The sequence below is a fragment of the Cricetulus griseus genome, chromosome 6, assembly GCF_003668045.3.
Source record: "Cricetulus griseus strain 17A/GY chromosome 6, alternate assembly CriGri-PICRH-1.0, whole genome shotgun sequence".
NCBI lineage: Eukaryota > Metazoa > Chordata > Mammalia > Rodentia > Cricetidae > Cricetulus > Cricetulus griseus.
Genome location: NC_048599.1, coordinates 22,873,481 through 22,889,891, shown reverse-complemented (window position 1 = coordinate 22,889,891; position 16,411 = coordinate 22,873,481). Strand labels below are relative to the sequence as shown.

Here is a 16,411-nt window from a genome sequence, read left to right as displayed (position 1 = left end):
ATCTCCAGACATTTCCCTAGTACCTGATTTCTCTGTAAACCTAAAATGTCTCCCTCTGTTATGGTATCTCCTTTCTTGTTTTCTTCTATTCTTCCCCTGACTCAAGCTTTCTGCTCCCTCATGTCCTCTGCATCCCTCCTCTTCTGCCCTTCTCATTCTCCTAGCTCCCTCCCCCCTCTTCCCATGCTCCCAATTTGCTCAGGGGATCTTGTCCCTTTCCCCTTCTCCAGGGGACCATGTATGTCTCTCTTAGGTCCTCCTTGTTTACTAGCTTCTCTGGCAGTGTGGATTGTAGGCTGGTAATCCTTTATGTCTAAAATCCACATATGAGTGAGTACATACCATGTTTGTCTTTTTGTGATTGGTTACCTGGCTCAGAATGGTTTCTTCGAGTTCCATCCATTTTCCTGCAAATTTCAAGATTCCATTGTTTTTTTTCTGCTGAGTAGTACTCCATTGTGTAAATGTACCACATTTTCTCTATCCATTCTTCGGTTGAGGGGCATCTAGGCTGCTTCCAGTTTCTGGTTATTACAAATAGTGCTGCAATGAACATTGTTGAACAGATGTCCTTGTTGTATGAATGTGCTTCTTTTGGGTATATGCCTAAGAGTGGAACTGCTGGATCTTGTGGTAGACTGATTCCCATTTTTTTTGAGGAGTCACCATACTGATTTCCAAAGTGGCTGTACAAGTTGGGAGCTAGGCCTCTCTTGACTCTGAGTATTCTGTTCTAGGCCACCACCATATCATCCCAGATGGCAAAGATGGGTGGGTTTGTTGGTCTCTCTGATGTCAGTGGCCCCAGAGATCATAGTAATTAGACAAAGGGACAAAGAGTTTACGAGGGCATGAAGATCCTTTTGCTAAAGTAGATCCAGACAGCACTATCTTTGGCCACAGGTAAGGTAGGCCCTGAGTAGCCCTGCTCTTTGGAAGCCTCTCTGGCCCTGGAAAGGGCTGAAACCAAGTGCTCAGGCCAGAGGAGATGACTCACAGAGCACTGAGGGTACCCGGGACCCGAGAGCCCCGTCTAGATGACTCACACCTGCTTCCAAGGCATTGTGGGATACTCCCTGAAAACCTTCCTGAGGCCTAAGGGGTAACTGTTGGGGGCAGAGTGGACAAAGCTCTGGGTGGGTGTGCATTTGTGTGGCATCTCATGGTGAGACGGTCAGGGGCTCGACAAGCATGGTAGGCAGCTCCCTGCCCACATTCCACTGTGGAAATGGGAGGAGTCCAGGAACTTGGAGTCAGAGCCTGGCTTTCCAGGTTTCCAGAAACACCTTTCCATTCAGCCCCAAGAGGGGAGTGTGCTTTGCTTAACATGGGTGGCTACCATTGTAGCTTTGAGCATGTGCTCATTGGAGAGCGAAGCACTGCTTGGCTGTCCCCTTTGGCAGAGGACCCCCGTCCAGTGTTGATGCATGTGCAGCAGCAGTCACAGAGAGGACATCAGCTCTCGTCCTTGGCCCCATGGTGGCAAGGGCAGACTCCCTGCCTTAAGACATCCTCAGGCCCAATCCATCCTGCTCCCCACCTTATCCAGTCCAGTCCTGTTGACCAGCTGACCACTCTTTGTCTTTTCTCCCCAGGACAGCTGCTGCCTGGGACAGGTGACCCAGGCACCCCACTAGGGCAACGGCCCCTGCCCCACGGGCTGGGATCATGAAAGGCCTCGGTGACAGCCGCCCCCGCCACCTCTCCGACAGCCTGGACCCACCTCATGAGCCCCTCTTTGCCGGGCCTGACCGCAACCCCTACCTGCTGTCTCCCACAGAGGCCTTTGCCCGGGAAGCCCGCTTCCCTGGGCAAAACACACTGCCGGGGGACAGCCTCTTCCCACTTAACAACCAGCTGCCCCCACCAAGCAGCACCTTCCCCCGAATCCACTACAACTCTCACTTTGAGGTGCCCGAGGAGAGCCCATTCCCTAGCCACGCCCAAGCCACTAAGATCAACCGGCTGCCAGCCAACCTCCTGGACCAGTTTGAGAAACAGCTGCCTATCCACCGGGATGGCTTCAGCACCCTCCAGTTCCCTCGGGGTGAGGCCAAGGCCAGGGGTGAGAGTCCTGGCCGAATTCGCCACCTGGTCCACTCTGTGCAGCGGCTCTTCTTCACTAAGGCGCCCTCGATGGAGGGCACCACGGGCAAGGTGGGTGGCAATGGCAGCAAGAAAGGTGGCCTGGAGGACGGGAAAGGCCGGAGAGCCAAAAGCAAGGAACGGGCCAAGGCTGGGGAGCCCAAACGGCGAAGCCGCTCCAACATCTCAGGCTGGTGGAGTTCAGATGACAACTTGGACGGTGAGGGTGCTGCCTTCCGCAGTGGCCCTGCCTCGGGGCTGATGACTCTAGGCCGCCAGCCAGAACGTACTCAGCCCCGCTACTTCATGCACGCCTACAACACCATCAGTGGACACATGCTCAAAACCACCAAGAACACTACCACGGAGCTGACTGCCCCACCACCCCCGCCTGCTCCCCCGGCCACCTGTCCCAGCCTTGGAGTGGGCACTGACACCAACTATGTCAAACGAGGCTCCTGGTCCACTCTAACCCTCAGCCATGCCCATGAGGTCTGCCAGAAGACCTCAGCCACCTTGGATAAGAGCCTGCTGAAGTCCAAGTCTTGCCACCAGGGTCTGGCCTACCATTACCTGCAGGTAGGGTGAGGATGGGGAGGGTGGCTGTGGTTCAGAGTCCTAGCTGGACCACGTGTCACTGGTGAAGTTGCTTCATGCTGAGCGCTGCTTTGCTCAGCTGTGGAATTGGAGGTTGGAAGGACCTGTTAATAAGAGGGTCCCCTGTGCTCGCTCACATGTTCTCAGCAGGTGGATTAAGAGGGCCCTTGGGATCCTAGCCCCAAAGAGACTGAAGTTTGTCCCTGCCCTTTAGATGAGGGATCTGGAAGCTATGCCGTCACTCCCCGCCCCCCTCACAGGACCAACACATGGCATTCTAATGGTCAGCTTCCTGCTACTCCCGTGAGCCTGGATTCTCCTGGAGGACACAGGCCACATCTGATGCGCCCATATGATCCCCAGTGCCCAGGACAGAACCTGGCAGGGAGAAGTGTTCAGACAGGGCAGATGGACAAGTGGGTAATAGAACCACACAGCTAGAGATAAGTACGCCACGGTCCTGAGGACCAGGGACAGATAGATGGGGGTCATGGTGGGTGAGGGGCAGCCTAGGGCCACCGGTCCAGAGACCTGACACTTGGGGGGTCGGGGGAGCCTTTCCCTTTTCATAAGAGGGGGTGTAGTGAGGAACTCACACCATAAGGCCTTGTGGCCTGAGAGTAGCTGAAAGCTTGGCTGCAGCATTGCTGTTACACAGTGGGGTGGGGCAGGGTTCTGCATGGCGGGGTGTGTAGACAGGGTGCAATGGTAGAGGTGACAGGAACAGATCACATGTGGAAGGGGCTGCTCTTGTAAGCAGTGAGCACTTTGTCCCCAGGGTATGCGAGCATAGACCTGGCTGGCATGAAAAAAGTCACATCAAATGCATTATGAAAAGATGAACTACAAGGTGTGACAAGGCCCAAGTTCTTGTCATTCTATATAAAACTCCAGGGACAGTGAGACTATGGGGGAGGAGTACGTTTTTTGCAGGAGGGGGAAATTGAAATCTAGGCAGCCTTTTAAGTATATGTAGGGGTTTTGTGACGGTCCTTCTGCTTCCTTAGTTTACACTTTTAAGGGAAGTGTTTGACCCGCACCAACTCCACACCGTGTGGTTGGGTCCAGTGTGGGAAACACTTCCGAGACATCTGGAGAGGACTCTGGGCCCTGGGGCCTTGTGATGCCTGCTGGGTGACAGAGTGAGCAGGTGGGTTGGCCACAGGTTGTGAGCAGGGACACTCAAGGCCCCACTCCCCCGGGATTGTGTGAATGGGGTTTATGGACCAGCTGGTGATTTAGGAGGGAGAATTCACAGGTCCTGGTGACTAGCCGACTAGATGGTCAGCTGGGGTTTGTGGGAAGACTAAAAGAGCCCCTGGGAAATGAGTCGAGGGTACAAGGGTGTAGTACCATCGGGTCTTGCGGGTGAAGGAGTATACATTTGAATGCTTGACCAAGGGCGTGCTGTGTGTGGGAGCCTGTGGGAGAACAGCCCCCCTGTGTGTGTGGTGGTGAAGTATGCTAGGAGTGTTTGCTGAGGAACACAGAGACCGGGACAGGCATATGCCTGCTCGGGGTGTGTTAAGATGTATTCATAGGACAAGGCTTCAGCTTCTGAAGTGTGTAAATGCCAAAATGTGCCCAAAGTGATCTTGTAGCCAACAGTGTGAGTCAAGGGACCAAGAGTGTGTGTGGACTGCATACCCTAACTCAGAGCAGGTGACAGTGGTGGCCGTGGAAAGGCAGTGGAGTCCCCTCAAAGCCATTTGGAATAGTGACCAGAGACTCCCTCCAAGCTGTGAACTGCACTTTTATCTCAGCCCTATTCTTTGGATGGGGGTCCCTCAGTGGAAACTGAGCCATTTTCCAGAGTACTGCTTAGCAGGCCAACACCTTGCTCTCTCTACCTTAGTTTCCCCATCTAGGAGAAAGGACTTCACACTTGAGTTACTGCTGTACTAGGGTCTCTGATCCCCATCCAGGGATCTCCAGTGGCCATTGTAGAGCCAGGCTCTGACTCCAGGTCTTGGGGTCTCTCTCTGTGGGTGACTTCCCTCTCTTTGGGCCTGGAGTGGCACAGTGAAGAGATGGGACATAAGGGGTACCCCATAAGCATAGCTGCAGTGATCACTCTGGTGGGCCAAACCCAGCTTGAAATTCCTGAAGAAATGAAAGCTGCACAGAAGCTATGGCAGAGCGGTGTCTAGAACCCAGATAGTCTTCTTGATGAATCAAGGCCTGAAGGCCTTCCTGATGCTGGGTGATCAAGGACAGGAAAGCTAGCCGAAGGCTCAAGTTGCCAAAGTGGAAACGGGAGCATGAGGATCCATTTTCTGAGTGATGGGCTGGAAGCCAGGCTGACTGCTAAATTCCGTCTGAGTCCTGCCCCTGGATATTTCAGGTGCCCGGCGGAGGTGGAGAGTGGAGCACCGCGCTGCTGTCCCCTCGGGAGGTGGATAGCTCAGCGGAGGGGCCCATCCCCTGTCGGCGCATGCGCAGTGGCAGCTACATCAAGGCCATGGGCGACGAAGACAGTGATGAGTCTGGAGGTGGTAGCCCCAAGCCTTCACCCAAGACCGCAGCGCGGCGTCAGAGCTACCTGAGGGCCACGCAGCAGTCTCTGGGGGAGCAGAGCAACCCCCGCAGGTGAGCTGCAGCTCTTCCAGGGGTCTAGAACAACTGCACTGATGGAGCCCCGCCCTTTCGTGTATGTCACGTCCCTTGGGAGTACTGCCGATAGGTGAACCCTTGCCTGGGCTATCCCTTTAATTTAATACTGTATCCCCTGGGTGAACCTCACACTTGTACACTGTATCTCTTGGGAGCCTGGCCACCCTAGGAGAACTCAGCCCTGCAGATGGATCCTGCTTCTCAGCCTCAGGACCAGGTGAACACCGCCCCCCCACCCAGGGCTTCTTCGTGCTTAGGCTGGCCCTCCCTGCTAACAGTTTGTCCCCAAACAGCCCCACCTACAGTTCAGCCCTGCCCATAGTGAGAATTGGGGTGACTGGTTCAGGCTTCCTCTGCCACAGGAGCCATATGCACAGGGAGTTGCCCCGGGGGTACTCTACCAGAACTTAATGAACAGAGCCCAGGCATTGGTGCCAGGGATCTGTCATAGTAATGGCTGCTGTCTGTTGACCCTAGCCTTGCTGGCTCCCCCACCTGCCCTGGCGCACCTCCGTTCACGTCCTGAAATCTTTATCCCAGCCCCAGCAGTGTGTAACCCATCCCATAAATGACGATGAGATGGGAACACAAGAGGTGGCGTCTTACCAGGAGTTCTCTGTTAGTCCAAGCCCCATGTTAGGCACCCAACTGGCCAATGCCATGTGTTGTTTCTAGAGTAAGGGTAGGGGAGGTCCAGGGTAGGATAGTGTGAGAAAGACTGACACACTGGGATTGTAGGGTCAGTAACAAGTCCTTATCTGGACATCATAGCAGCCCTGGGGCCTTTTTAGGTAAATACCAAGGCTATGGACCTCTGCCCACCTTTGCTAGTCTCTGGAATTGCCCCGGATTTTCAGTTTTGTAGATTTGTACTAGGCGACATGGTCTCTAGCTTAAAGCTAAACAGTCAAATGCAGGCATGTTCTGCCACCTTGAGGCCATAGTAGGCATGACAAGTAAGGGCTGCCTGCTTGCCACGGATTTTACTAGGTCTCCCAAAGGTGAGAGGTTCTCCCTTTGCTTGGAGTTCCCACCTTAACCAGGCTGGGTGCTTCCATTTTCCCCTATGCCACTGAATGGTCTTGGACAGTCTTCTCCCTTCTGGCCTCAGTTCCCCAGGCTAAACAATGGATGGGCTGAGCCCTGTCTCTCCCTTGTCTCCCAGGAGTCTGGACCGCTTAGATTCAGTGGACATGCTGCTACCTTCCAAGTGCCCCAGCTGGGAAGAGGAATACAACCCCATCAGTGACAGCCTCAATGACTCCAGCTGTATCAGCCAGGTAAGGGTGACTAGTAAGTCAGGGGCTTGGTTCATTGCTGTCCTCTGTCCAGAGCACTGTACTTAGCTGCCTCCTCTGTGTCCCAGGCTTGACTCAAATGTCCCCTCCTCAGAGAGGTCTCTCCTGGCCACCCTGCATACAGAAGTTCATCATGCTGTTCCTAGACCCTTCTTAATGCATCACTGCCTGGAAGCATATTAGTTTATTTATTTATATGTCATTCTGCCTCTTGAGACTAAGGGTTTCCTTACATACTGTCTTGTCCCCTGGAGGTTCCCATTGCCTAGCCCAGTACCCAGCCAGCCAGAGGCCTACTAGGTGTTTTCTTAGTAGGCATGTCTCTGTCTCCCTGTGTCTGTCCCCTCCTGTTTCTCTTCTCTTCTCCCCCTCCCTCCCTGTCTTTTCTTCTCTTGTTCACCACATTTTCCCTAGGTCTCCTGTGTCTCTCCTGCCTGCCCCAGGTACTCGGAATACCTTTGCCCTTAGTTATACAGAAAGGTGTCTGGAATCTGCTGTGCTTGGGGTTCCCACAGACTTCATCCACTGTTCCTTGTCCGGCCCCAGCTCTCTTCTAATCCAAGCTCCTCTGACTTTTCCCTTCCCCTAAACTTCACCCCTAAAAGGTTGAATGTCATAAGATGCATAAGTAGCCCCAAAGTTGCATGCAGCCCAGAAAAAGAAGGGCCTGGGTACTGTCTCTGATCAGCGCTCTGGCTGGGTTGCCTGCCCAGGGGAAACGTGGTACCAGGAAGAATGGAGAGTTGCACATCCTCAGTGATGCCAGCCCCAGGAGTAAGCCTCCTGTCCCTGAGGAAGCCAACCAAAACCTCTTTGAAACAGAATCCAGCTTGGGTGGGGAGGAGTTCTGAGAAGCCCAGACCAGGCCTGGCCCTCCTATAACCCACACCCTCTCTCCTGCAGGTTTTTGGACAGGCTTCTCTGATCCCCCAGTTGTTTGGCCATGATCAACAGGTCAGTATGTTGTTACTCTCTGTCACCTCAGACCAGAGTGCAGAGTTGAGTCTTATGCCTTCAGCCGAGAGGTCCTGACACCCGGCCTGAATAGGTCCGGGCAGAGCTGCTGCTAGAAAGGCATCCCCAGCGAGGATGGAGTCTAGGTGTCCTGCCTCCACTCCCTCTGCCATCACTTCACTGTGGCTTAGTTTGTTCTGAAAACTGGGAACTCATGAGCTAGGCTCTGTGGATGGACAAGTTACTGCATGGCAATGGAGCTTCTCCCTAACACCTTCTGCCTCTCCCTGACGCCTGGGTCAGGCCAGAGACACTGGTGGTTCAGGTGCTTCCTAGTTAATTTGGTATCAGCTACATGGTGCTGCACCCTCTCCTGGAGGCCATTCTTCTGCCTCTCTCTCTCAAAAGTCCCCCGAAGACTTTTGTTTGGACAGGTTGGGGGCTGATGCCCCTCGGTTTCCCCTTTTGAGAGCCCCAGCAGGACCTTTAAGGATATGGGGTGTTGAAGTGAATGTGGAGACTCCTCAATGTGATACGTCGGTGGCTGTGATGCCAGTGTAGCTGTGTCTGGCTGCCTGAATTACACTTCCTATGGAAACCCGCCCCTGGAGGGTGTCCCTCTCCTCCCAGCCCCAAGGGGCAGGAAATGTACTCGGAACCCGGCCTTTCATCTTAGTCAGGAGTGGGCTTGTCTCCCAGGGCACACACCACATAGTGGTAAAGCTAGTACTGGCTCTCCTGATTCCAGCCACAGTGCAGTGTTGGATCCTCCCCACACTAGTGTGTTACTACTCTCTAAGGGATACCCTGAAGGCTAGGCAGTGCCTCCATCCTGTGACCTCCATAGGTGTATGGCAAACAGCTGGCATTAACATGCAAAGCTCTGAGGCAAAGCCTGTACACAGGAAGTATTCAGGGAGCCTCACACAGACTACTTGACACCTCCTGCAGTTTGGGAGCATCTGACCAACCACTTATAAACACTTGTTCATTCGTGCAGCCACCTGAGTTATCCAGTGCATGTGACCAATGACTCTCTGCTGGACTGCTCAGATGATGAGTTAGCTTGCATAGTCTTGATTTTGTTGTGATTTGAGACTGGGTCTCATATTCCCAGACTAGCCTTAACCTTCAGCGTAGCCCACCTAGCCTTGAAATCCTGCTCCTCCTGCCTCCACATCCCAAGGACTGAGATGGGCAGCTCAGCCAGCTCTCATAAGGTCTTGACTGCTTTCCGAGCTTCTCTGTTAGGGTACAGCTCCAAAGCAAGACCTTGCTGCCCGGACAAGGCACAGAGGTTCTCAAAATACCTGTTGGTAGCTTTGAAAGCTAACCGATGTTTTAATGTCCTCTGTGGGTGTATTTTGGGTATGTCACATGGCCTGATTTTAACCTAGCAGACTATCCAATAGAACTTCCTGCAGTGGTGGCCAGTGTTCTACAATGCATGCTTGTCTGTGTGACTTTTGACCCAGTGAAACGTGGCTTGTGTGACTACCAAACTTCATTCAGTTCTAATTGATTTAAACCTTAATAGCTACCATATTGGACAGCACCTGGTGTCCATCTGTGGCTATCTGACTCTTTAGCTAATTCTGCATGGTCCCTAGCTACCAACATACCCTGAAATTGGAGTCAGTAAGCCCTACCAGAATCTTCAGTGTTCTATGTGGTGAGGCCTTTCTGAGTCACACTTCTAGCTTCCAGTTTGCAGAATCCTGGATAGTCATCTCTGGAGGGACGCTTAGCAACTGTGTAGATGAGGCTGAAGTAAATTTGAGATGGCAAATGTACCCACAACCATTCTCGACATTGCCCTGGCAGACATCAGTTATCCTCATGGCCACTGCCCTCAATCCAGTCAGTCTTCTTCTACAAGTTACTGCACCAGCTCATCTCTAGCCTGTGCCTCCTCCCCAGACCCTCTCCCTACGCCACGCCACCCACCAGGCTACTATTCCTTACATCCATAGTTGGAGTGCTGGCTCTGCTCCTTCTCCGCTAGGTACCCTTGACAGATAGATACTTTCCTTTCACTGGCCCTTGAGGGTTTGTTTGGCTTTGTTTTTGCTTATAGATGTTAGTAGACTATACAGTGGTGAATATCCACCACATCTAATAAGACCCCCATTCCAACATTAAGGGCAGGCATTACTAATGGATCACAGCCTTCTTTCATGCGGAATTCAGATGTGATCTTAAACTCTTTTAGTAGATTAGACAACAAGATTTAATTTTGTTAACATCCTGTAATATTCCAACATTATTCTCATTGTAGATGGAAAAACTGAGGCCCACACAGGCTAACTTAAGAGCCTATCTGTGGGGGCTGGAGAGGTAGCTCAGAGGTTAAGAGCACTGGCTGCTCTTCCAGAGGTCCTGAGTTCAATTCCCAGCAACTATGTGATAGCTCACAACCATCTGTAATGGGATCTGGCCTGCAGGCTGACATGCAGACAGAACACTGTATACATAGTAAATAAAATAAAATTTAGAGAGAGAGAGAGAGAGAGAGAGAGAGAGAGAGAGAGAGAGCGCCTATCTGTGCCCTGAGTGAGATGGAAGAAAGGCTAAGGGACGGGCAGGAACAGCTCCAGCCCTGAAGCTGAGTAGACCAGCAAACACTGGCAAAGCTGGCCCCTGATGCCTGTGTATGTCTGGACAGGTCCGGGAGGCAGATCTGAGTGACCAGTATGAGGCAGCCTGTGAGTCGGCCTGCAGTGAAGCTGAGTCCACAGCGGCAGAGGCGCTAGATTTGCCGCTGCCCAGCTACTTCCGCTCACGCAGCCACAGCTACCTGCGAGCCATCCAGGCAGGCTGCTCGCAGGAGGAGGACAGTGTCTCCCTGCAGTCCCTCTCCCCACCGCCCAGCACTGGCAGCCTCAGCAACAGTCGCACGCTTCCAAGTGAGTACCATAATGCGGGAGGATTGGTGTTTTGTTCCATTTTGTATTGTTTACAAGGAGAACATGGGGAATGTTGAGTTGTGCAGCCTGGGGAGATGCTGGGGAGGATCCCATAGGTCACCACACCATGAAAAAGAAAAGGTGGCCTTGAAGCTGAACTTCCCACTGGCAAACTGAACTTCCCACTGGCAAACTGAACTTCCCACTGGCAAACTGAAACCTAAACAGGTGGCAGAAACAGACTGTCCAATGGGCAGATGATGGGGTCTAGAATCCTGGGATCCCTGGTGGCTTCCTGCATAGAGCAGCCTCCCACTGGTAGGCAGGGCTTATTAAAAGGAAAATACCACTTAGGATTAGCTGTGTAGATGGCCTGGCCTTCCTCAGGGTGTTTGGACTTCTCTAAAGATGAGAAAAATAGGAAGTCAGACCAAGGGAAAACATAGTACAAAGTCTGGGTTAGTTGAGATGACCTTGAGTTTACTCTTCTAGTCCTTCCTAGACCCCATTTTCCCCATCTCTAAGGTAGACCCTAGAGACTCCTGCCGTGCTGGAGACTGTGTAGGAAGCTCACCTGCCATACTCTCACCATGCACAGACCCTAACTAAATACCATCTGCTGGGATGTGACAGGTAATATTGTCATAGCTGCTTTTCAGCCTCAACTCTGACCTTGTATGACAGTCGAGGGCAGGGGGTTGAACTGAAAATGGTGGCTGCTTCAAGTGCTCAGCTGGTGTTTGGTGTCACTAAGTGAACCCAAGGCCCCACAGATGTGCACAGGTAACCAACACATTGATTAAATGAACTGGTCTCTTCAGGGGACAGAGCAGAGACAGCAGTGCCCTCTACAGATGTCCCATCCCAGCCTAGTGGGTGTCCCAGGGCAGATCCCTAAACTCTGGCCACTTTTACAACTGAAGGAAGAGTCTCCAAGTCTAGTCTAGTCCCCTCTCAGAACTTCAGACTAGTCTACCCCAAAGCTCATGCAGTGTTCTGATTCCTGCCTCAGCTGGAAAACCCTGGTAGGGAGCTGGATGTCGTGGTTGGTGTCTTCTCTGGATCTTATTCACTGTTGTTGTTTCTGGTTCTACTGGTTCTGGGACTCTGAACAGCTGAAACCACAGTTTAATTTTTGTCCTGTCTGGAAGGGGCATCCAGGTACCTTCTTTCTTGGCATAAGCAATGATGCTTCCAACTCCCTCCCCCCCAGCTTCTCCATCTGGTGGTCCTTAATCCCTGCTCAGAGCCTTCTAAAGACAACTGCAGCCCACCCCTTACCCCATGACCAAGTAACCTGTTTGAAAAGCAGCACAGTTGCCTCTTGGAACATGGACTATGTACTGCTCCACGAGTGCCTTCCTTCTAGGCCTTCCTTCCATGTAGGCCAACAAGCTTTTCCACTTCAGAAGTACCAAGCTGAGGTGGGGGCTATGGTTATGGAATCCATAGCCATATTTTTGGATTTGGAATCCAGGGAGATCTGCCAGGCTGTCCCAGAACTCTTCTCTGGTCCCATGGGAGTCTCAGGTAAGGATCACACTCTTTACATTCTCATGCCCCTGAGAAGTTCTTAAAGAATGAGATGGCTTAGGACACACAGCATCCACATAAATTCACTGCAAATAAACCCTCAGTCACCTATTTTCCTCCTACCCCCATTGCTCATGAGTGAACGGACCAAAGATGCATGATAGCTGCATATCCCAGACCATTGGGCCCCTCGGTGGCTTAGCACTTGCTTCAGTAACACTGTACAACAAACATAATACAACCATGGACATTCCCAAGTTTGTCAGTCTCTCATTCTCCTGAGACCAAAGGTCCTCCTGAGATGAGTGGTCTAGCCAGGGTGTGTTCATCTCATGAAGAGGGCAGAAGGCAAGGGAGCAAACCTAACAATACAAGCATAGTCAAGGCCCAAACTAAGCAAACATCCATGGCTAAAACAAGTTGCATAACTGAGCTCTCAGTTAAGGGTGAGGACCACCTCGCTACTGTAGAGAAGACTGTATCCCTATGGCAAAGGGTGTGAATAGAGAGAAGAGTGAAGAATCGGTGGCATTAATTCAGTCTGCTCTACTCCACACATGAATTCATGCCTCCCTCACATAGAAAACATTTATCCTACCCAAAGTCTCCCAACATTTCATATAGCCACAGTGTCAAGATCCATGATTTGTGCCAGATCTGGTTGTAGCTCCTCTTGACCCATCACCTGTGAGCTAAAAACACCCATGTCACCCTCCCTGTAGCCCAACACCCTCTTCTCCCAATGAAAACCTGACTTAGCAAAATAAGGACAGGATAACTACCACTCATACTCTGTTCAGAAAGGAGAGATGGGGATTCAGAGACTTTCTGACTCGGTGATTCTGAAACCCTTCTGGACAACCCATTGAGCACAATGAGATAGGTGAAGATTCCTGAAGACTACACTGAGAATATAAATAAACTCTGGCCTTCAGCCTGCTTCCTCCCTAGGAACAGTAGGAGGTACATCTACTTTAGCTGAAGCTGATTGACCTAGCTCAAAGACTTTAATTTATTCAATTTAATTTCATGTAACTCTTTGTGCCAAAGTCATATCCACAGCCACTTTTGAGTTAAGCGTCTCTTTACTTAATCATTCTTACTTTGGGCATGCTGGGCTTCTGTGGAACTGCACCACTGAGCTTTCTGGCAGCTCCTTTGACCACCTGAGAAGTCTTTAGTGTGTGTGTGTGTGCACGTGTGTGCGTGTGCAGGTGACCATAGTGGCCAGAAGAGTATATGAGTGTGTCAGATCCCTGGAACTGGAGTTACAGCCAGCTGTGAGCTAGCAACCAAACCCCGTCCTCTGTAAGAATAGCAAGTGCCCCCCCCATTTTGAGATGGGGTCTCACTATGTAGCCCTGTCTAGCCTGGAACTCTGTATATAGAGCACACTGGCCTTGAACTTACAGAGATCAGCCTGCCTCTGTCTCTTAAGTGCTGATATTAAAAGCTTGCACCACGGCACCCGGCCTGCATAGTATTTTAACAGGCAGTGACTCTGGTTTGATCTTTATCCCAGGCTATATCTTAATTTGAGAATGGTCTACTGGCTGGAGACTGAAGTTGACAGATTTATTTTCTGACTCAGCGACAGATTTATTTTCTGACTCAGCAAGTTCTAGGCTCTTCCTATTTCCCCAAAGTATCCCTGACAGATTGGCTATTTCTTCTGTGAGTTCTTCTCTCTTTGAAGTTCATATCCAAAGGAGACAGCTCTTGCCCAAGAATCTCTATCCGCTCACTTAAGTCCCTATAGGTGAATTCCACAGAGAACTCTGGCCCACACAGAACCCAGGCATCTCTTTCAAGCCTCCTCTAAGAGTCTGCTCGTCATCTCCTCACTGCTTGGTCCTGGAGCCAGAGTGATGTATCTTGATTATTATTGCAGTCATACTCTACTTTGTGTACCATCTCAACACTGCTGTGGAACAAACAATAAGTATTTATTCATGAGTTTGCAGGTCAGCCCAAAGGCTGTTAAGGAGTCAGTGTCCCAACCAGGCCATGTTCTTCCCATGGCAGAAGGATAGGAAGACAGCCTCATTTTGTGACACATTTCAAGTCTCTTGGTTTCACATCTGCAAATAACCAGTTGATCAAAGCAAGTCACTAATTGAAAGCTGATGCCACAGAGCTTTTGTGAGATATAGCAAAGGGCCTGAGTACAAAGAAGAACTGAGAACTGAGGTCACTTATTCAATCTCAACCTCAGTATCTCCATCCATCCATCCATCCATCCATCCATCCATCCATCCAGTATGAAAATGGGTTTGGAAGGATGGCTAAGTTGGTAAAGTGCCAGCTGTGTGAGCATGAGGACCTAAGTTGATTACCAGTACCATGGGGAGGAGGAGCCAGATGTGATAATATACCTGTCTCCGTTTTCTATTGCTATAACAAGATACCGTGACCAAGGCAATTCTTTTTTGGGGAGCAGGGGAGGGGTTCTTGACAGGGTTTCTTTGTATAGCCCTGGAACTGTTCTTGAACTCACATTATAGGTCAGGCTGGCCTCTAACTCAGAGATCTACATGTCTCTTTCTCCCTCCCAAGTGCTGGTATTTAAAGTGTGTGCCACCACCACCCAGCTCAAGGTGACTCTTTTGTCGTTATTGGTGGTGGTGGTGGTTTTTGAGACAGGGTTTCTTTGTGTAGCTTTGGATCCTGTCCTGAAACTTGCTCTGTAGACCAGGCTGGCCTCCAACTCACAGAGATCTGCCTCCTGCTGCCTCCAGAGTACTGGAATTAAAGTTGTGTGCCACCACCCAGCTCAAGGTGACTCTTATAAAGGAAAACATTTAATTGGGTCTGGCTTCCAGTTTCAGATGCTTAGTCCATTACCATCATGGTGGGGAGCATGCAGTAGTCAGACATGGTGCTGCAGATGTGGCTAAGAGCTTGATATCCTGATCTTCACGCAGCAGAGACAGACAGACAGACAGACAGACAGACAAATACTGGGTCTGGCGCGTATATTTGAAACCCTAGTTACATACTTCCTCCAACAAGGCCACATCTATTCCAACAAGGCCACACCTTCTAATACTTGTAATCCTTCTCTAACATCCAGCAATTAGGAACTAAGTATGCGGGGCTGGAGAGATGGCTCAGTGGTTAAGAGCACTGGCTGTTCTTCCAGAGGACCCTAGTTCAATTCCCAGCACCCACATGGCAGCTCACAGCTGTCTCTAACTCCAGGTCCAGCAGATCTGGCATCCTCACACAGACATATATGCAGGCAAAACATCAATGCACATAAAATAAAAACAAATTTTAAAAAAGGAACTAAGTATGCAAATATAAGAGCCTATGAGAACCATTCTCTTTCAAACCACCTAGCCCTGAGGAGGCAAAGACAGTAGACCCCTCACCAGTTAGCCAGCCTAGCCAAATTAATGAGTTTCTCAAAAGTAAGAGACTGAAAATGACACCCAACATATACACACTCATCCACATGTGCACGCACACACACATGCATAAATGTGTGCGCACACACAAAGATATGAAGACATATATGTGACTGGTACTCACATATTTATATGTCTACACCTAATTCAGCATACCCATGCACATAAAGCACAGTGTACAGTACATGCCCGTGTGTCTCCACCAAAGCACACACACACACACACACACACACACACACACACACACACACGCACACCTGTGAGGAAGGCATGCTTTAGCAGACTGACACTCCACATTTCCCCATCCGCCTTCACTGTAGGTCCCACAGTGGCCACCACATTCCCGCTCCTAATGTTAGCCCTCTGCTCTGCTCTTGCCCAGCAGGTAAACTCACCTGCCACCTGGGAAAACCAAAGCCACCAGATTTTTCGGGCCTCTGGCCAGAGCTGCAGCTGCTCCACGTGGTAGATCTGTGCTGAGTTAAGAAAGGGCACTGCTCCTCACAACCCTTCACCACCATCTACTGAAAAGTCACCACGATACAATTTCTATTAGAATTAGAGTGAGGTCTTTTACTTCCATCTGCCAAAAATTTTGTCAAAATAATTATATAATTTGATTGTGTCTATATTGTGATTAGCACCCTGAATGTACCAACAGGGCATCCGTTTGTTTTTTGGGACAGGGTTTCTCTGTGTAGCTCTGGCTGTTCTGGAACTCGCTCTGTAGACTAAACTGGCCTTGAACTCACAGAAATCTACCTGGCTCTGCCTCCTGAGTGCTGGGATTAAAGTCATGCACCACCACCATCCATCTAAAACTGGGCATCCTTAATTAGTGCAGACCTTGTACAACCATGCATGACAGCTCTGCCTACAATCACCCCCTGTACACAGACAGGCACCAACACACAGCCACTGTCTCCTTCTCAGAAGGTTCCCCTCCTTCCCACCCTGTCCCCCCCATTTCTTCTGCGCTTGTGTTGCTGAGAGGCATACAGCTCTTTGTCTCTCC

At 50.7% G+C, this 16,411-nt stretch overlaps 1 protein-coding gene across 4 annotated transcripts in view; it reads left to right on the top strand.

Moving 5' to 3' along the window:
* Positions 1–16,411, top strand: part of Dlgap4 (DLG associated protein 4) — a 97,079-nt gene that overhangs the window by 36,908 nt on the left and 43,760 nt on the right. For all 4 annotated transcript variants that reach the window (XM_035446821.1, XM_035446819.1, XM_035446820.1 and 1 more), the window contains 5 exons: positions 1,596–2,664; positions 5,027–5,271; positions 6,461–6,575; positions 7,497–7,547; positions 10,213–10,453. In XM_035446821.1, coding sequence (XP_035302712.1) covers positions 1,669–2,664; positions 5,027–5,271; positions 6,461–6,575; positions 7,497–7,547; positions 10,213–10,453 — 1,648 coding nt within the window. In that variant the 5' untranslated portion in view covers positions 1,596–1,668. The remainder of the gene's footprint in view (positions 1–1,595; positions 2,665–5,026; positions 5,272–6,460; positions 6,576–7,496; positions 7,548–10,212; positions 10,454–16,411) is intronic.